Source organism: Eptesicus fuscus, chromosome 12 (assembly GCF_027574615.1).
Source record: "Eptesicus fuscus isolate TK198812 chromosome 12, DD_ASM_mEF_20220401, whole genome shotgun sequence".
NCBI classification, from domain to species: domain Eukaryota; kingdom Metazoa; phylum Chordata; class Mammalia; order Chiroptera; family Vespertilionidae; genus Eptesicus; species Eptesicus fuscus.
The window spans coordinates 84,291,018-84,312,235 of record NC_072484.1 but is presented as its reverse complement, the minus strand read 5'-3'; the positions used below and the strand labels follow the sequence as shown (position 1 = coordinate 84,312,235).

Below are 21,218 nucleotides of genomic sequence, written 5' to 3'. Positions count from 1 at the left end.
CTATCATGAAAGTGCAGTAGGGAACACAGAAGGCTGATGGACCTTGGGCTTTAGCAAGGGCTAAAAGCTATGCACCGATTGTTCTGTCAAGACAATAGTGGCTCAAGGCAATCCCCTAACCTGATAATCTTTTACTGTTCACCAAACTTTACCTTTGATATGCTTGTTTGCTTTGCTAAAGGGCAAATGTGTATTCTAGTAAATAAAAGCTATTGGGTCTGGAGATTAGGAGAGCTTTGCCACTAGAGTAAAGCCTCCGCCTGGCTTCCCCCATGCCTTCTAAATTTATATTTCTTGTCTAGTGTATCCGTTTATGTGCAGCCCCTTCCCCAGATCCTGAATCCTTGTTGCAAAAAGGTTGTGGCAGTCAATCATTTCTATAAAGTAATGATATCTTGTTAAAACCTGCCAATAATATTTAAATCACCAAATGTTTACAGATTGCAATGAGGTCTTTAACAAAAGGAGTTGTTAGTACTCAAGAGTACAAATATGTTGGTAGAGAAATACTTTGAAAACAAAAGCCATGTAGCTTGTAGCTTGGATCAAAATCTATATTTAAATAAGCTAACCCATTGATTTCTAGGGAGGTCTTAAGAATACCTTCTGAGCAAGGAAGCTGAAGACTTGTTCATCTAAACCAATATAAGGATAACTGGCATGCATAATAAGTGTTCCTCAAACTTGGAACACACCTACCTTAGAATCTTATTATGTTTAGAAAGGTCCTCCAAGCAAGAGGTAAAAGTGTCAGAAAGACAATCCTGGATTTTATGCCACACTATTTATTCTGTAGAAAACCTATTTATCTTGTAGACAACCAGGCCTATTTTTGCTACAGTAAAATAAAACTTCAAAATACAACCAACTCTATGCTTGATACATCATGTCCCCGGGGAAGTCCTGACAGAGGGAGGGGAAAACCAAAGCTGCAGTACTGGATGCTGCCTGCCATTTCCTAGAAGGTGTCTCGCCTCTGAGGTTGGACTCAAAAGTGCAAAAGGAAAAACTTAAAAATCAAACCTAGAATTCAACTGTGTCTGTTGAGATTCGGTTTTATTTATGCTACTAGCTAAGTAAAAAAAAAAAGCATACATGTTGTGTCTGTGGTACAGTCAATACATTTGCAACTTTTCTACTTAAATTCTCTATACAAAGTCACTGCCAATTGATATGATCATTGATGGCACAGGGCTTAGAAAAACCAAAAGGTATAAAAAGTTTGCAGTCTTGCCCCAAGATACAAAAACTGAATTTCAAACAATGTCCTAACATACATGATTTAAAGAGTATATGAAAAAGAAGTCACATCAAATCAAGTACAAAAATAGCCAAACTGCCTATTATGAGCTGTAATGTTTCCATTAGTCCACACAGGATCTGACATAGAACTTACCAGTTTCCAAATACTCATCATTTCCTTGAAGCACTGCCACCTCTGCAGAATGGGGACATGGAGGCGTGACACTGCTTTTAGTGTTTTTAAAAATACAAACCTTTCCCTTTGAATTAATGAAGGAAAGAAAGGGCTCATCTAGGCTTCTTGGTAACCAACCCTGTGCCTGGGAATATAGACTACGTCTACTGTTTAACAGGGAAAAGTGATACTACTCGAGAAATCGTTATCCAACTGGGATAACTACTAACCTTGTCAATGGTATTTCTTTGTCTGATCATTTGAAGGAATTCTCAGTATTCACAGAGATTACTGTTTTGTCTTGGTGAAAATAAAATGGAAGTCGCAAGACAATCTGAATTGAAATCATCTTCACTAGTTTAACTTGTGGAAAATATATTTTGGATAAAAGATTATAATACATTATAACATATTACAATGTATTATAAAAGGTTTTGTATTTTTAAACAATGTAAAGTTGCTCTTGGTAACATTAACTCACCCACATGGCACAATATTTTGGAGTAAAGTCTGCTCAACAATAACAACGTGCACACAAAATAACATAGGTGAATTAACTTTGAGAACTTCTCTGCCTTTAAAATCAGCAATATTGAGTTTACTCTTTAGAATAGCACATATACCAATGTTCTGCGTAGAAAAAGGTCAAAGACATTTTCAGGGGCTAAATTTTCCAGGATTAGAATGATTCCTTCATACATAACTGGTGCAGTAAATTTAATAAGAATGTGTTTTTCCTGACCTTCAAGTTCTGAGCCATGCCTGAAAAGTACTAAATAGGAAAACAAATTTTTTTTAAAAAGTCTTAATCCAGTTTCTGTCTGCTAGGAGCAAGGCAGCAAACATGTTTTCAACCCTTTATGAAAAGATAAAGCAGAACAAAAGTGATATGTATCTTCAGATTATAAACAGGATTGTATGTTATAGTCCATCATCCTGACAATGAATGTTAAGGGCTCCAACAGTAAAGATTTCATTGTAAACGTTCTGAACGGACAACAGGTAAAGCCTGGAGTACTTCATCTAGGAGCTGGAGGGCCTGGTGTAAGTGAATCTCAATCCAGCACGGCGTTTCCTTGATGCTCAGACTTGGGTAATCCGATCCCCAGCCTTTCACAAAACTCATCTTGAGGATGCATAAGTCATGTAGGTCATTCACCCCCAGCAGTGAAGGATCTGACAAATGTAACAGAAAAAATTGGAAAGACATCAGGGGGACAGGCTGATCTCTTCCCATTCTCCCTACATCTTACATTAATAAAGTGACCAGCTCTCTTTAATTCACTCTCCCCAGCATATAATTCTCTGTCCAAGTGACAAGAAGTACAGACCTAAATGTTATCAACAGAGACTGAAAACTTTTGGTTCACATTTGTGGGTAATAAAGAACATTATAGCCGAAACCGGTTTGGCTCAGTGGATAGAGCGTCGGCCTGCGGACTGGAAGGTCCTGGGTTCGATTCCGGTCAAGGGCATGTACCTTGGTTGCGAGCACATCCCCAGTGGGGGGTATGCAGGAGGCAGCTGGTCGATGTTTCTCTCTCATTGACGTTTCTAGCTCTCTATCCCTCTCTCTTCCTCTCTGTAAAAATCAATAAAATATATTTTAAAAAAAAAAAAAAAAAAGAACATTATAAACTGATAAACAAAAAGATAGATACAGAGGCAGTAAAGCATCAAACAGACTGTCAAATTACAGCGGGAAGGTTAGGGAGAGGTGGGGGAGATAAGAGATCAACCAAAGGACTTGTATGCATGCATATAAGCATAACCAATGGTCGCAAAACACTGGGGGTGAGGGCATGTATGGGAGTGGGGTGAGGGGGGGTGGCAATGATAAGATATGTACACATATAATACCTTAATAAAAAAAAACGAAAAAAAAAAAAACAAAAAACAAGACAAAGTAAGAAAAACTTTTGGTTCAGACAATTTGCATTCCACCTGAGTCATCTGCCTAACCACCAATTATGAAGTAAATTACTGCAATCTACCCACACCCCACCAATTTTTCTCTTTAGAAATGGAGGTGAAGGGATAAGAAGCAACTTGACTTTAAGGGTAGTGCATGTCCACAGAGTGGGTCATGCAAGCTTCCTGTCTATCTAAACAGCCTGGTTCAGAGTAAGACATGACTAATAATGAAACAATTAAGAGTCCTGGTTCCATTAAAGCTTCTTGGAAGACCCCGACGATGTCTCTCCATTTCACAATGTAACAGAATATGCAGCTACTCAATTAGGGCATTAGATGAGAATGAGAACTTTAATGTTTCTGGATTCTTCAGTAAAAGCATGGTTATAACACCAAAACTAGCAAATGAATGGTTTAGATGCCTGAATTTAAAAAAAAAAAATCAAATTCTGTAAATGAATATGCCTTATCTCTCTCTAAATTGTAAACTCCTGAATATCAGTCACAATGGAGACTCTGCATTTAATTTTCCAGTCAGAACATATATCCCTGGCTGGTTTGGTTCAGTGAATAGAGCGCCATCCTGTGGACTGAAGGGTCCTAAGTGGGTTTGATTTCGGTCAGGGGCACGTACCTCAGGTGCAGGCTCCTCCCTGGCCCAGGCCCTGGTTGGGGCTCTTGCAGGAGGCAACCAATCAATGTGTTTCTCTCACATTGATATTTCTCTCTGTCTTTCCCTCTCTCCCACTCTCTAAAAAAAATCAATGGAAACATATCTGTAGGTGAGAAATAAAAAAAATTTTTTAAAGGACAGTCATATAGTCAATCTGCATTCATCAATATTACATGAAACTAGTGGGAAGAATCTACATGTGCTGTAGAGAAACCTGCAGGGACACTGCAGTTTTCTGGGCCAGTGTGATTTGCTTACCACACTGAAGAGGTTAAGAACAGGGGTTGAATGAATCACTAGTTATGCCTTCAGACGTGGAAGATGGGTGCCACGTGTTTCCATCATAAAAGTCTATAGTCAGGAGTTTAACTCTGCAGTAAAAAATTCCCCATCAGTGTGAAACCTGGCACACAGTTCAATTTTACCCTAAAATTAAAAAAAGTCTACAAGTTATCAAAATACCACCCTCACTTAGTTTTCTCTCCATGCTTAGCATAAACACACACACACAAAAACAAACAAAAACAAACAAACAAAAAACCAACAACAGGAGGTGCCTAATTCTGAAATGGAAAATGCTTTCCTTCTCGAATGAAGCCAAACATGTCAGTGATAACAACCCACCCTGGCTGGTGAGGCAGGAATTAAAAGCATCAACAGAAAAGGGGAAGGTGACCAATAATATAATAAGAAACCCTTTTGTTCTTTATCCCATACTCCCTTTTGACACAAAAAGAATAAAAATAGGTTCCTAGACAAAGGACAAACATAAATCCAAACTGGCAGCCAAAATGGAGAGACAAAATACATAAACATAGTTTTCTATAAATTCAAAAAAGTTATTATCCCAGTAAAGAAAATTTTAATTTCTATTATTTTAAAGTAACTAATAAAATAAGTGAATCCAGATAAAAAACCAGCAGTTACACTTAAATGCGCGCGCGCACATGCACACACACACAAATACACACACACACACACAACCAAATGCATAGAAAAAATTTCCTAAATGGTGGTGGAGTAAATGCAAGCTATATTGACACATTTCCAAGGCCAAACCAAAATTACAACTAAACCACAGAAAAACCATCCTCAATAATCACTGAACAATCAACCGAAGATTAGCTGGAGAGAACCCCAATAACCAAGGACAGAAATTGCGGACCACATAGAGACTGGTAGGAAGGGTAGAGGCGGGAAAGGGCAGACCGGGCTCCCACAGATAGCAGCTGAAGTTCTGGAGGTATATCTCAGCTGTGGGAAGCTGCCACTGATAACTCTGAGGTCTAAACCCCAAACTGGGACCCCAGTACAGAGCACCAGAACTGAGTAAGGTGCCCACAGAACATCTGACTTGAGAAGCATCATGGTTGCTGTCTGCCAGGGAGAGATGGCTGGAAATGCAGGCATCCTCTTAAATGGCCAGCACCCAAAATTTCATTGCAGCCACTCACCTTGGGCTCTGGCAGAGGGAGCTGTGTGAGCAGAAGCTAGGGTTGGGGGTCTGGGGTTAGAGCTCAGAAGGCAGACTCTCTGGTTTTCTGTGCTGAGTTATTCCCTCGCACAGGGGAGGACATCATTCTCCCTTAGTCCTTTGCTATCCAGCTGTTTTTTGTGGGGGTTGGGGGTAAGGGAGAGCTATTGTCTCACCATTTTAGAAAATCCCTTATCCCATCATGTGGAGTTTCTGAGGCCCAATAAAAGACTGAGAATAACAATTGCCAGCAGAAGCAATTGCCCCACCATGTTGGCAAACCTTTTGCCACACACTGTGGTCAATAGCCTGAGGCTAATTAAGAATGAATAACAATCAGACTGCAGGCAGAGGCAGGTCTCTGGAGGATTTGAGTCTTTGCCTGATCTAATTTGGGAACCGGGGCTAGGAAAAGCAGACCCTGGTGCACATCTTGGTCCTTTCCAAAAGCACCCAGCCCCAGCAGACTGAGCCACATGTTGTGGATTGCTGATAGCTCCACAAAGGGTACTCAGACACAAACAGCATCTGACATTGTCCTGCATCAGAGATTGGGAGTTGTAGCAGATAGACCTAATACATAGACAAAAATCCAAAATGGCAGCCAAAATGGAGAGACAAAATACAAGCCCCAAATAAAAGAACAAGAGAATTCTCCAGAAGAAGAGCTAAATGAAATGAAAATAAGAAATTTATCAGGTCTAGAGATCAGAATATTATGGCAAGGATTCTCAATGCATGAGAAGAGATATAGTAGTTATGAGGAATGACATAGCACTGATAAAGAACACATTGGAAGAATGCATGGCAGACTAGGGGAGCCAAGAGTCAGGTCAGTAAATTAAAAGTCAGGGTATTAAAAAAAATCAGTCAATCAAAGAACTAAAAAAAATATTAAAAAACAGGAGGAAAGCTTAAGGGAGCTGCAGGTCTTCATGAAACATAACAATATTTGCATAACAGATGTGCTAGAAGTGGAAGAAAGCGAGCAAGGGATAGAGAATGTGTTTGAAGAAATGATGGCAGAAAACTTCCCTAACCTGGTGAAGGAAAAAGTTCAGGAGTCACAGAGAGTCCCAAGAAGAACTCAAACAGGCCTATGTTCAGACACATCATAATTAAATTGCCAAAAAATTAAAGACAAAGAGAAAATGTTAAAGGCAATAAGAGAAAAGCAAACTGTTGCCTACACAGGAGTTTCCAGACAGCTGTCAGCTGATTTTTCATCAGAAACTCTACAGGCCAGAAAGGAATATTGAAGATAATGAAATGTAAGCATCTAAAACCAAGATTACTATATCCAGCAAGGTTATCATTCAAAATAGGTGGTGAAATAAAGAGCTTCCCAGACAAAAAAAAAAGGCTAGAGGAGTTCTTCACAACCAAACTAGCACTGCAAGAAATGGCAATAAGTAAGTACCTATCAATAATAACCTTAAATGTAAATAGATTAAATACTCCAATCAAAAGACATAGGGTAGCTTAATGAATACAAAACCATGACCCAATTATGTGCTGCTACAAGAGATCCACTTCAAAACAAAAGACTCACACAGGATGACAGTGAAGGGATGGAAAAATTTTTCCCATGCAAATGAAAATGAAAAATAAAAAAGCTGGGGTAGCAATACTCAGATATGAAAAAATAGATTTCAAAATGAAGGCCATCATAAGAGACAATACAGATCACTACATAATACTAAAGGGATCAATCCAACAAGAGGATATAACCCTGGTAAACATATGTGTATACCCAATATAGGAACACCTAAATATATTTTAAAAAACCTCTAGAGGACTTTTAAGGGAGAGATCAACAACAATACAGTCATAGTTGGGGACTTTAACACCCGCTGACTTCACTGAATAGATCTTCCAGACCAAAAATTAACAAGGAAACAATAAATCTAAATGACACATTGGGTCAGGTGGAGTTAATTGACATTTATAGAATATTTCACCCCAAAGCTGCAGAATATACATTCTTCTCAAATTCACCTGGTTCATTCTCAAAGATAAACCACATGTTAAGACACAAAACAAGTCTCTACAAGTTGAAGAAGATTGAAATCATAGCAAGTGTCTTCTCAGATCACAATGAAATGAAATTAGAAATCAATTACAGTAAAAACATTCAAAAAGCATTCAAACACATGGAGGCTAAATAGCATGTTATTAAACAATGAATGATTTACCAGTGAGAACAAGAAAGAAATAAAAAATTTTCTGGAAACAAATGAAAGTGAGCACACAACAATGCAAAATCTCTGGGACACAACAAAAGCAGTCCCAAAAGGGAAGTTTATAGCACTAATATAGGCATACCTAAAAAAAAAAAAAAAATTAACAAGAAACTATTTAACTCTACTACAGAGAACTACAAAGAGAACAACAAGAAAAGCCAGAGTAAGTAGAAGGAAGGAAATAATAAAGATTAGAGCAGAAATAAATGACACTGAGACTAAAAAAGCATTATAAAAATCAGTAAAACCAAAAGCTGGTTCTTTGAAAAGATAAATAAGATTGATGAACATTTAGTCAGTCTCATCAAAAAACAAGAGAGAGGACCCAAATAAATAAAATCAGAAACAAAAGTGGAAAAGTAACAACTCAACACAAAAATACAAAGGACTGTAAGAAAATACTATGAGCAACTATATGCCAACAAGCTGGACAATGTGGATGAAATAGACAAATTCATAAAAAAATACAATCTTCCAAAACTGAATCAGGAAGAATCAGAAAACCTCAACAGACCAATAACAACTGATGAAATAGAAGCAGTAACCAAAAGACGCCCAGCAAACAAAAGCCCAGGTCCAGATGGCTTCACAGGGGAGTTTTACCAAACATTCGAAGAAGAACTACCAACTATGTTCCTTAAATTATTCCAAAAAATCCAAGAGGAAGGAACACTTTCAAGCTCTTTTTATGAGACCAGCATTATCCTAGCCCCAAAACCAGATAAAGACACCACAAGGAAGAGAATTACAGGCCAATATCCATGATGAACATAGATGCTAAAATCCTCAACAAAATATTAGCAAATCAGATACAGCAATATATTAAAAAGATCATACACCACAAACAAGTGGGATTTATTCCAGGAATGCAAGGCTGGTACAATATTTTCAAATCAATACACGTGATACATCACATAAACAAATTGAAAGACAAAAATCACATGATTATATCAATAGATGTAGAAAAAGCATTTGACAAAATTCAATACCCATTTTTTATAAAAACTCTCCCCATAGTGGGAATAGAGGGATATCTCAACATAATAAAGGCCATATATGACAAACGTATAGTCAACATCATACTCAATAGGCAAAAACTAAAAGCATTTCTCCTAAGAATCAGAACAAGACAGGGATATCTGCTATCTCCACTCTTATTTAATATAGTCCTGGAAGTGCTTGCCACAGCAAGATCAGACAAGAAGAAACATAAAAGGCATCCAAATTCAAAAGGGGGAAGATAACATGATATTATACATAGAAAACCCTAAAGATCCCACTAAAAAATTACTAGATTTAATGAAGAAATTAGGCAATTTGCAGGATACAAAGTTAACACCCAGAAATTGATCACATTTTTATACACCAATAATGAATTCTCAGAAAAATAAACTAAACAAACAACCCATTTACCAAGGCAACAAAAAAAGTAAGATACTTAGGAATAAACTTAACCAAGGAGGTAAAAGACTTGTACTAGGAAAACTACAGGACATTGAAAAAAGAGACAGAGGAAAAAAGAGATGGAAGATATAAACAAGTGGAAGATATATACCATGTTCATGGATTGGTAGAATTAACATAATTAAAATGTCCATACTACCCAAAGCAATTTACAGATTCAATGCAATCCCTATTAAAATAACAACAGCATATTTCACAGCTCTAGAACAAATACTCCAAAAATTTATATGGAACCAAATAAAGACCCAGAATGGCCAAAGCAATCTTGAGAAAAAAGAACGAAGTTGGAGAGATCACAATACCAAATATCAATTTATATTACAAATCCACTGTAATTAAAACTGCCTGGTACTGGCAAAAGAACATACATATTGATCAATGGAACAGAACAGAGAACCCAGAAATCAACCCAAGCCATTATGCTCACTTAATATTTCATGAAGGGAGAAACCAAGATGGCGACATAGGTAAACACCTGAACTGCTGCCTTGCACAACAATTTCAAAACTACAATTAAAAGACAAAATGGACATCAGCCAGAACCACAGGAAAGCTGGCTGAATGGAAATTCTACAACTAGAAGGAAAGAGAAAAGCACATTGAGACTCAGAGGAGCTGCAGGAGGCAGAGGTACCGAGGGGCGCATGCGGAGAGGGTGGGAAACTGAGTATGCAACTGGCTTTCTCAAGCGGGAGGGAGACAAAAGCTCCCAACTGCACTGAACTCCAGTTCCAGGCAAGACTCTGGGGACCCAGACTCATTCGGGGAGAAACTGGACTGTCTGGCAGCGGGCGAAACTCGAGGGCGGCTTTCTCTCAGCGGTGCTTGCAGCGATTGCCGCGGGACACTAAGACCCAGGGGCCTCTTAGGGCAGGGCTGACAGGGAAACCAATGCTGTCTACTCTGAGACTCCGCTCCATCCAAGCTGAGCACAGAGGCTTTTGCAAGTCTTGTCTCATAAGGGAGTCTTCAGCACAGAAGTTCTCCCAGTGTAGACACAGCTGATCCTCACAGCCAATTGGCCTGGAGGTCAATTCCTCCCAGTGATACCAACAACAATCAAGGCTTAACTACAATAAGACTGTGCACACAGCCCACAAAGAGGTGCACCAAGAGTGGCCACCTCAGGTAACTGGGGAGGCTGAGCCACTGGGCCCTATAGGACACCTAGCACACAAAGCCACCCTACCAACTCAGGGAAGCAGCAAAAATGCAGAGACAAAGAAACAGATCACAAACAAAAGAAATGGAGGAAAGCAAACAACTGAATATAGAATTCAAAACCACGGTTATAAGGTTTTTCAAGAATTTTCTAGAAAAGGCCTATAAATTTAGCGAGACCCTCAAGGATATGAAAAAGGACCAACTAGAAATTAAGCACACACTGACTGAAATAAAAAATATTATACAGAGATCTAACAGCAGACTAGAGGATCGCAAGAATCAAGTCAAAGATTTGAAATACAAAGAAGCAAAAAACACCCAACCGGAAAAGCAAAAAGAAAAAAGGATCCAAAAATATGAAGACAGTGTAAGGAGCCTCTGGGACAACTTCAAGTGTACCAACATCAGAATTATGGGGGTGACAGAAGAAGAGAGAGAGCAAGATACTGAAAACCTATTTCAAGAAATAATGACTGAAAACTTCCCCCATCTGGTGAAAGAAATAGACTTACAAGTCCAGGAAGCGCAGAGAACCCCAAACAAAAGGAATCCAAAGAGGACCACACCAAGACACATCATAATTAAAATGCCAAGAGCAAAAGACAAAGAGAGAATATTAAAAGAGAAAAACAGTTAGTTACCTACAAGGGAGCACCCTTACGACTGTCAGCTATTTCTCAACAGAAACTATGCAGGCCAGACGGGAGTGGCAAGAAATATTTAAAGTGATGACTAGCAAGAACCTACAACCAAGATTACTCTGCCCAGCCAAGCTGACATTCAGAATTGAAGGTCAGCTAAAGAGCTTCACAGATAAGAAAAAGCTAAAGGAGTTCATCACCACCAAGCCAGTATTATATGAAATGCTGAAAGGTATTCTTTAAGAAGAGGAAGAAGAAGAAAAAGGTAAAGATAAAAATTATGAACAACAAATATATATTTATCAACAAGTGAATCTAAAAATCAAGTGAATAAAAAATCTGATGTACAGAATAAACTGGTGAATATAATAGAATCAGTTGCATAGAAAGGCAATGGACTGACAATTCTCGGGGGGGGGGGGGGGAAGAGGTGTGGAGGGTGTGGGAAGAGATTGGACAAAAATCGTACACCTATGGATGAGGACAGTGGGGGGGGGTGGGTAAGGGTAGAGGGTGGGGTCAGAACCGGGTGGAGGGGAGCTATGGGGGAAAAAAAGAGAAACAATTGTAATAATCTGAACAATAAAGATTTATTAAATTAAAAAAACAAAAATAAAATAAAATAATATTTCATGAAGGAGGCCAGAGCATACAATGGAGTCAATTCAGTCTCTTCAATAAATGATGTTGTGAGAAAATAAAAAGTAAAATACCATAAATAAATAAATAAATAAATAAATAAATAAATAAATAAATAAAGTAAGTTTGGAAAATTGGACAGATGCAAAAAAGTGAGACTGGACCACCAACTTACACCATACACAAGAATAAACTCAAAATGGATAAAAGACATAACTGTAAGTGGTGAAACCATAAAAAATCCTAGAAGAAACCACAGGCATCAAAATCTCAGACATCTCTTGTAGCAGTATGTTTGTGGATACATCTCCTAGGGCAAAGAAAACTAAGGAGAAAATAAACAAATGGGACTACATCAAAATAAAAAGCTTCTTCACAGCAAAAGAAACCATCAACAAAATGAAAAGGGAGCCCACTGTATGGAAGAATATATTTGGCAATGATATATCTGATAAAGGTTTAATATTCAAAATATATAAGGAACTCATACAACTTAACAAAAGGAAAACAAACCAGTTTAAAAAATAGGACAAAGGACCTAAATAGACACTTCTTCAAAGGGTACATACAAATGGCCAAGAGACATATGAAAAAATGCTCAAAATCATTGATCATCAGAGAGATGCAAATTAAAACAACAGTGAGGTACCACCTCACACCTATCAGAATGGCTACCATCAACAAATCAACAAATAACAAGTGCTGGCGAGGATGTGGAGAAAAAGTAACCCTCGTGCACTGCTGGTGGGAATGCAGACTGGTGCAGCCACTGTGGAGAACAGTATGGAGTTTCCTCAAAAAGTTAAATATGACACTGCCATTAGACCCAGTGATCCCACTTCTAGGAATATATCATAAGAATCCCGAAACACCAGTCAGAAAGAATGTATGCACCCCTGTGTTCATAGCAATGCAATTCTCAATAGCTAAGATCTGGAAACAGCCCAAGTGCCCATCAGTAGATGAGTGGATAAAAAAGCTGTGGTACACTCACACCATGGAGTACTATGCGCAGCCAAAAAGAAGGCTCTCTTACCCTTTGAGACAGCATGCAGGGGCCTGGAGAGTATGATGCTAAGTGAAATAAGCCGGTCAGAGAAAGACAAGCATCACATGATCTCACTCATATGTGGAATCTAATGAACAAAGTAAACTGATGAACAGAATAGATCCAGAGACATGGAAGCGTGGAACAGACTGTGGAATCTCAGAGGGAAAGCGAGGGGGGATAGGTGGGTGGGAAGAGAACAACCAAAGACCTTGTATGCATGTATGCATAACCCATGGACACAGACAATAGGGGGGTGAGGGCCTCGGTGGGTCGGGGGGGGGGCTAGAAGGGGTCAATAAAGGGGAAAGGGGACATGTGTAATATTTTCAACAATAAAGATTTAAAAAATAAAATTAAAAAAAACAACACTAACGCATACTTACGAGTTGTAAGTGTCCCACCTAGTGCTCCAGGGAGAGGGAAGACTTCTGCCTCGGGCGAGACCAGGCCATCTCCTGCAATATCTAACAAGGCCACGTGCCTCAGGATTAGACTATAATACTCAGACAAATCAAAGACCTTTAAAAAAAAAAAGGGGGGGGGGGAGGGTCAGTTTAATGTTACGAGTCCACCAGAAAAGATTCCAGATAACAATCCATGCGCAATGTCCTTAGAGCCTGTAGCTTCATTTAGCTCTCAGAAGGAAAAGATTAATTAAAAATTTTAAGTGTTTATGCATACTAGAATTGGTGGTTAAGAAAGCTGGCCAAGAAACCCATTTCACCAGCAGGACAGCAGTGGTGGCTACGTGGCCCTGAGCCCTTGATCTAACTCCGTGTGGGTCAGCGTTCTTGTCCCGTGAAAAACGACCTCTGCGTGCAAAATAAACAGTTAGCAAATCGCCCCACCCTTTCAAGACAAACTGCTGCGCGTTTTCTTAAGGCTGGATTATTAGTTATATAGCCACCTTCTTTTCTTTACCATTCTAGCTATTTGGAGGAGTGTGGTAAGTGGCATTGACACTACGTGTTTGTTTGTTTTTCAAATCTGCATTTTTAAGAAATGCATACTTTACTCCATAAGAGCAAAATAACTTCTGTCTGGTACGTAGTATATATTCAACACGGTCACGTTCTGTTCATTCACCTCAAATTGACAAATAATCCAAAGACTTCCCAGGATGGAGGAGTAAGGTATGCATGACCACCTTCTCTCTCTGCTCCATTTACATGCAAAAGTTATTTTTTTTAAAAATATATTTTATTGATTTTTTACAGAGAGGAAGAGAGAGGGATAGAGAGTTAGAAACATCAATAAGAGAGAAACATCGATCAGCTGCCTCCTGCACACCCCCTACTGGGGATGTGCCCGCAACCAAGGTACATGCCCTTGACCGGAATCGAACCTGGGACCCTGGAGTCCGCAGGCCGACGCTCTATCCACTGAGCCAAACCGGTTTTGGCTACATGCAAAAGTTATTTAAAAATTGATATCCTTGCCAAGCCAGTGTGGCTCAGTGGTTAAACATCAACCTATGAACCAGGGGGTCACCATGTGATTCCCATTCCCGGATTGCAGGCTTGATCCCGGTGCGGGGCGTGAAAGAGGCAGCCAATCAAAGATTCTCTCTCATTATGGATGTTTTCTGTATCTCTCTCTCATTTCCTCTCTGCAAAAAAAAAATATTTTTAATTGATATTCTCCAATCCAGGCATATAATTCCTATGGAAAACCAGGGGATAGCAATAGCCAAAAAAATCCTGAAAAAGAACAAAGCTAGAGAATTCACACTTCCCAATTTCAAAACTTGCTGCAAAGCTACAGTAATTGAGGCAGAGAAGTCTCTCATAAGGACAGATACACAGATCAATGAAATACAACTGATAGCCTAGAAATAAGCCTTTACATTTAAGGTCAACTTCATTTCAACAGGGGTATCAAGATAATTTAGTAAGGGAAACAGTCTTTTTGACAAATGGTTGCTGGAACAACTGAATAGTCTCATGCAGAAGAACGAAGCTGGATCAACCTCCTGAAACTATGCACAAAAATTCACTACAAATGTCTAATAGGCCTAAATTTACAGCCAGAACTATAAAACCCTTAGGACAAAACACAGGAGTAATACATTTTCAGGACTTTGGAGTAGGCAATGGTTTCTTAGATATGACACCAAAAACACACGCATTCAAAGAACAGATAAACTCAAAGATATCAAAATGAACAACTTTTGTGTGGGTTGCAAATCATATCAAGAAAATGAAAGACAAGCCAAAGAACAGGAGAAAATATTTTCAAAGTATGTATCTGACAAGGGACTGATACCCAGAATATATAAAGAACTCTTACAACTCAATAATAAAAAGAAAACCCGATTTAAAAATGTACAAAAGATTTAAACAGACATTTCTCCAAAGAAGATATACAAATGACCAATAAGCACCTGAAGAGATATTAACATTATTAGCTATTAAGGAAATGCAAATCAAAATCACCATGAGATACCACTTCACATCCACTAGGAAGGCTAAATAAGGATAACAACAAGTGTTGATGAGGATATAGAGAACTGAAACCCTCACATATACATTGCTGGTGGAAATGTAAAAGGGCATGGCCGCTTTTTAAAATAGTCTGCAGTCCTGACTGGTTTGGCTCAGTGGATAGAGCGTCGGCCTGCGGACCGAAGGGTCCCGGGTTCGATTCCGGTCAAGGGCATGTACCTTGGTTGCGGGCACATCCCCAGTAGGGGGTGTGCAAGAGGCAGCTGATCGATGTTTCTCTCTCATCGATGTTTCTAACTCTCTATCCCTCTCCCTTCCTCTCTGTAAAAAATCAATAAAATATATTAAAAAAAAAAAAAAATAAAAAAAAAAAAAAAAATAAAAACAGTCTGCAGTCCCTCAAAATGTTAAGCATAGAGTTGCCTATGATCCTGCAATCCCACTCCTACTTATATATCCAAGAAAATAAAAACACACCCCTGCCTAAAAACTCCAATATGAATGTTCATAGCAGCACTATTCCTAGCAGCCAACAAGTGGAAACAACCCATAGTCCATCAAATGATGATGGATAAATCCACAGTGGACAGCAGGGCTAAAGACAGGAGGTACTTGGGATCCCACGACCACAAACAGTAGGTGCAGAGGACAGAAATTCAGCTTCTTAGAATAAAATAGAGAGAGACAATAGCCAGGCCCTCTGAGGTCTATAAATGGGCATCTGCTCATGAATCAAAGGCTGGTGAAATGCCTTCCAGCTAATCCACAAATGCACCCAGGCAGATTCTTGCCCAGGGCAGAGGTCAGCATCAGAAAAACCTCTGCCACAGGACTCAGGCCCTGAGGATTGGACCCAGGGGATTGGAACTCAACTTCCTCCAGGGACGCAACTCCTCTACCTTCTAAATGTAAAAGTTGGCTCTGAGATGTGGATCCCAGGGTGTCAGCCTCGGGCAGAATGGCTCCAAAGGGAGAAACCATGACAGGGAGCAAAAACAAAAATTAAGCCCTGGCCAGCGTGGCTCAGCTGGATGAGCGTCATCCTGTGTCCTGGAGGGGCATGGGTTCAATTCCTGGGTAGGGCACCTGCGGAAGGCAGCCCATCTGTTTCTCTCTCACATCAATGCTTCTTTCTCTCTCCCTTCCTCTCTCTCTAAAATCAATTAAAACAGTATATATATAATGTGTGTGTGTGTGTGTGTGTAGAGAGAGGAAGGGGCTATCTAATTACAATATTTCTCTTTCAAACAGTGTTTTTTTTATCAAAGTAAAATGAATTGAATATGTAATAATAAAAAATACCTTAGGCTTAATTTGATTGAGTAATTAGAATTTCCTTTCATAAAATCCTAAAGATTGGCTATGAACATTTTACATCTTTTTATAACAAAGGAATATGCTTATAGGTTCACTCAATATTTTCAAGAACCTGTGTGTTAGTCTAAACCATTTAACAAATTTGCTCCTGAGATAATAGGGCATGAATGTAAATCACAAAACGAGATAAGCAGCCATGTCAATAAATGCCCCCAAGGAAATGTGTTTTAAAAACAGCATAATTTCTGGGATTTGATACACAAAAAGACATTTTTTTCTTTTTCTCCCTCCTCCATCTCAATTCTCCAAACAAACAGAGCCTCCCAGGTCTGAAATATTTAAGGAGAACGTGCACTCACCTTTTGACACGTCGTTGGGCAGATCTTATGGACACCTATTCCACGCACAGTCTCAGTTCTTCTGTCCAAGTGGTCACTCTGAACGAAGACCGCATGGTCACTGAGGCACGTGACCCAAACATCGCCTGCACCTTTACATTCCAACTGCACACCTCTGCCTATGCACAACCTTAGGGAGGAAGAGGGAATTACATTTTATTTTGATAAGTATTAAAATATATATTAGTTCAGATGACATACCATACTCAATATTTTAAAAATTAAAAAAGAATAAACAACTTCATATAACACCATAATCAAAAGATTGCCATTGTATATTTTGTATAGTCCCTTCTTTTTTAAATCTTATACTATATAATAAAAGCGTTAATATGCTAAGTGTCCGACCGTTCATGCGACCGTTCCACCAGCTGCTAGGATGCGCACTGACCACCAGGGGGTTGACATTCTGACTGGTAGGTTAGCTTGCTGCTGGGGTCCAGCCTATCAGGACTTGGCGAGATGGGCCGGACATGCCCTGGAGCCCTCCCACGGTCCTTCCCCAGACAGCCAACATCCTGCGGTCCTTCCCTGGCCAGCCGGCCCCCATCAGCCCTAATCAGGACTGGGTGAGATGGCCTTGATCAGCCCCAATCATCGGCCAAGCCGAGGGACCCCACTGGTGCACAAATTCATGCACCGGGCTTCTAGTTCATATATAATAATGATGGGCATCTATATATATATAAAAGGCTAAGAGATTGTCCCACTGGCTGAATGGCTAGCTGGTATGATGCGCACTGACCACCAGGGGGCAGATGCTCAACGCAAGAGCTGCCGAGCTGTGGTGACTTGGCAGTGGTGGTTTTCGGGTGATGCATCCTGGAACCAGAGAGGAGGGAGCCACAGAATTCCACCTTCGGCCATGGGTTATGTTGTTGCTGGGGCACTGCTGGCCCCAAATCTAATTTACTGAGCTCGGTGACCTCAGACACCCTTTGAGTTGAGATACTGCCCCAGGTGTGGCCGGCCGGGGAAGGACTGCAGAAAGTTGGTTCCAGGGAATGTCCAGCTGCCTCACCCAGTCCCACCCCGCCAGCCACCTTCTAATTAATTTCTCTCAATGTGCACGAATCCATGCACCAGGCCCCTAGTATACATGATACAATGCGTAGTTACTATGTGTTAGAAACATGTAACATAAATTCTCACTGAACCCTCAATTCAATGAGCTCAATATTATTATTCCCACTTCATAAATGATGAAACTAAGGCTTATAGCCACACTGTCCAAACTGATAGCCACTAGCTACTATAAGTGGCTATTTAATTTAATTAAAAATAATTTAAAAATTCAGTTAATCACATGACTATATCTTAAGTGCTCAAAGGTTACACGTGGCTACAGTACTGGACAGCACAGATACAAACCATTCCCTTCATCACAGACATTTCCTAGACAGCACTGGCTTGGGGACCAGGTGATCTGCCGAAGACACACAGCTAGCGACAGAGCCAAGACTATGTATTTACACACACACACATTTTCTTAGAGTTGAGATTACAAAGTACCTAACACTGTGTATGTTTTCCTATAATATTTCATCTTAAGCATTTACATTTGACTATGTAAACATTTTATTAACATTTTAATGACTACATAAAAATAAGTTTATCAAAGTTTACTCAACCACTTCCCTTTCATTGTTTCCCAACATTATAAATAACACATGCAGAGCCATGTCTTCATTTTATATTATTGCCTTTCAATAGATGTGTAGAATACATGATTGGAGGATACAAAAACTAGTTTTTAAATTGGTCTTGTTACTATTCAAAACAGGTCTTGTTACTATTCAAAACAGGAACCTCACTTACAAACAAAAGAATCTTAAAGATGATGTGGCACAATGAAATATTAAGCACCAACAAAAAGAATAAAGCCTTGTCGTTTTTGACAACATGGGTATTATGCTAAGTAAAATAAGTGAGGCAGAGAAAGACAAATATCGTATGGTTTCACTTATATGAGGAATCAAAAAACAAAACAAAATAAAAACAGGCTCATAGAAACAGAGACCAACAGAATAGTTACCAGAAAGGAGGTGGTGGGGGGATGGGTGAAAAGAGAAAGGGGAATCCTGTATAATAAAAGCCTAATATGCTAAGTGTCCAATTGTCTGGTCGTCTGTTCAACCAATAAAAGTGTAATATGCTAATGATATGCTAAGGCCGCTCAACTGCACGCTATGACGTGCACTGACCACAAGGAGGCAGATGCTCTGACTGGTAGGTTAGCTTGCTGCTGGAGTCTGGCCAATCGGGACTGGGCAAGATGGGCCAGACACATCCTGAAGCCCTCCCACAGTCCCTCCCCAGCTGGTCAACCTCCCTCGTCCCTCCCTGGCCCTGGTCTTGCACCTATGGGGGCCCTCAGCCTGGCCTGCACCCTCTCACAATCCAGGACCCCTTGGGTGATGTCGGAGAGCCAGTTTTGGCCCAATCCCACAGACCAGGCCAAGGAATCCCACTGGTGCACGAATTCGTGCACCGGGCCTCTAGTCTATACATAAAAAGCCTAAGCGACCATTACAACCGAACAACCGGAATGACTGGTCGACCAGTTGCTATGATGCACACTCAATGCAGGAGCTGCCCTCTGGTGGTCAGTGTGCTCCCCCAGCCAACCTCCCTCGGCCCCTCCCCCAGGCCGGCCAACCTCCCGGGGTCCCTCCCCACAGCTGGCCGGCCCCCTGATAGGCCTCGATCGCCGACCAGGCTGAGGGACCCCTCCCATGCACTGGGCCTTTAGTTTAGTTAATAATATTGTGATACTTGACATGATTGATTACTAGAATTAGTGGGGTGATCACATTGTAAGGTATAAAAATGTCGAGTCACTATATTGTGCACCTGAAACTGATATAACCAAGATAAGATTGTATACCAACTGTACATAATTTAAAAACAATTTTAAGACCATTATTTTTCATATTTTAAGTAACAAACATCTACAATACAAGTGGAATGCTTACTGATTCTGAATTTTCAAGATGACCTTTATTCTTCTTTCCTAGTGGAACACACATTATCCACACTGAGAAATATAACTGACTAAAAGACAATGTAGTGTATTCAACTTTGAAAATACCTCTACAATCAATACCTTGCTCTCTCAATGGCTTCTGTCCTGTGGACATTGGAGAGTTGACCCAAGCAAAAGCGATCTCCTCCAGAAGGGTCCACATACCCATCAACAGTAACAATAGGGCAGCTTGAAGGAACCTTAAATGTCTCTCCTACTTGAACATCCATTTCAAAGTAAGCGATGGAACACCAATACTCAGGAGCTATAAGAGACAAATGGGAGAAAACATCACTCCCTAAGGCAAAGCTGTTCCTACAATAAAGGCTGAAGGCACAGAAGAGGAATCTGAAAAGCACCCAGAAGAATTTAATAAAATGATGATGCTTTAAATATCTAGGCATTTTCCTGTCTTCTATTTTTCAGCTCAGTGCCTAGCATTCTTGAAACTCTAGTCATTTTTAAAATGTGGAATTTGTTTCTTACCTCAAAAGACCAAGTCAACTGAGAATTCAAAGAACAAAAGTAATCAGGATAGAAAATAAATTATTTTACCATGTCATTTCATTGCACATATTTTTTTAATTTTTAAAATTGATTATGAGAGAGAGAGAGAGAGAGAGAGAGAGAGAGAGAGAGAGAGAGAGAGAGAGAGACTAATTTGTGGTTCCTCTTATATTTATGCATTCGATTGGTTGACTCTTGCATGTGTCCTGACAGGGCATCGAACCTGTAGCCATGGTGTATCTGCACAATGATCTAACCACTAAGGCAGACTAAACTTTTCTTTTTTTAAACACACTGACTTTAAGACATAATCTGAGGAATATTATTGAAAACATCAACCCATAGCATATTTTTCTAGTTCCCTAATTGAGTGTAAGGACCCAAGCTAGTCAGCCATTCATTCAGACCAGAGTCAAGGTTAATTACACTCTAACTAGATAGCTGCTGTGAGTGGGAATGCTCAATCGTCTCTTGGCTGAAAGGTCATTTGTTGTATCACTTAGTGAAGTCAAGTCATGTTTACCACTATGATTTTAACACTGAAGATGGATTTAGTGTGTTCATTTGAACAACAACAAATGATTTAAAATGACTGTGAATGATTAGGGGGAAAGGAGGCACTACTTGGTTGGGTTTGTCAAGTTTTCTGCTGATTAACCAATTACTTATCTGCACGTCAATGTGCCACTTATGAACTCTGACTGGACTAGGATTTGAAGCAACAAAGCTCTTAACAATCTGAAAGGATAGAAAAATAGATCTTTTCAACCCCGTCTCAAAATAATCTTAAAATGAAGTATAATTGATGCTTAAAATACATTTTTTAAAACCTTTATTCTATGTATCT

At 39.7% G+C, this 21,218-nt stretch overlaps 1 protein-coding gene across 2 annotated transcripts in view; it reads right to left on the bottom strand.

Annotated features, from left to right (window-relative positions):
• Nucleotides 1-1,037: 1,037 nt before the first annotated feature.
• SMAD4 (SMAD family member 4) overlaps nucleotides 1,038-21,218 on the bottom strand; it is an 88,217-nt gene continuing 68,036 nt past the window's right edge. Inside the window, exons 9-12 of one of the 2 annotated variants that reach the window (XM_054724068.1) lie at nucleotides 19,946-20,129; nucleotides 16,801-16,969; nucleotides 13,064-13,199; nucleotides 1,038-2,593 (exon numbers count right to left, since the gene is read on the bottom strand). In XM_054724068.1, the coding sequence (XP_054580043.1) occupies nucleotides 2,391-2,593; nucleotides 13,064-13,199; nucleotides 16,801-16,969; nucleotides 19,946-20,129 (692 nt within the window). In that variant the 3' untranslated portion in view covers nucleotides 1,038-2,390. The remainder of the gene's footprint in view (nucleotides 2,594-13,063; nucleotides 13,200-16,800; nucleotides 16,970-19,945; nucleotides 20,130-21,218) is intronic. The other variant, XM_054724071.1, reaches the window with a different exon arrangement.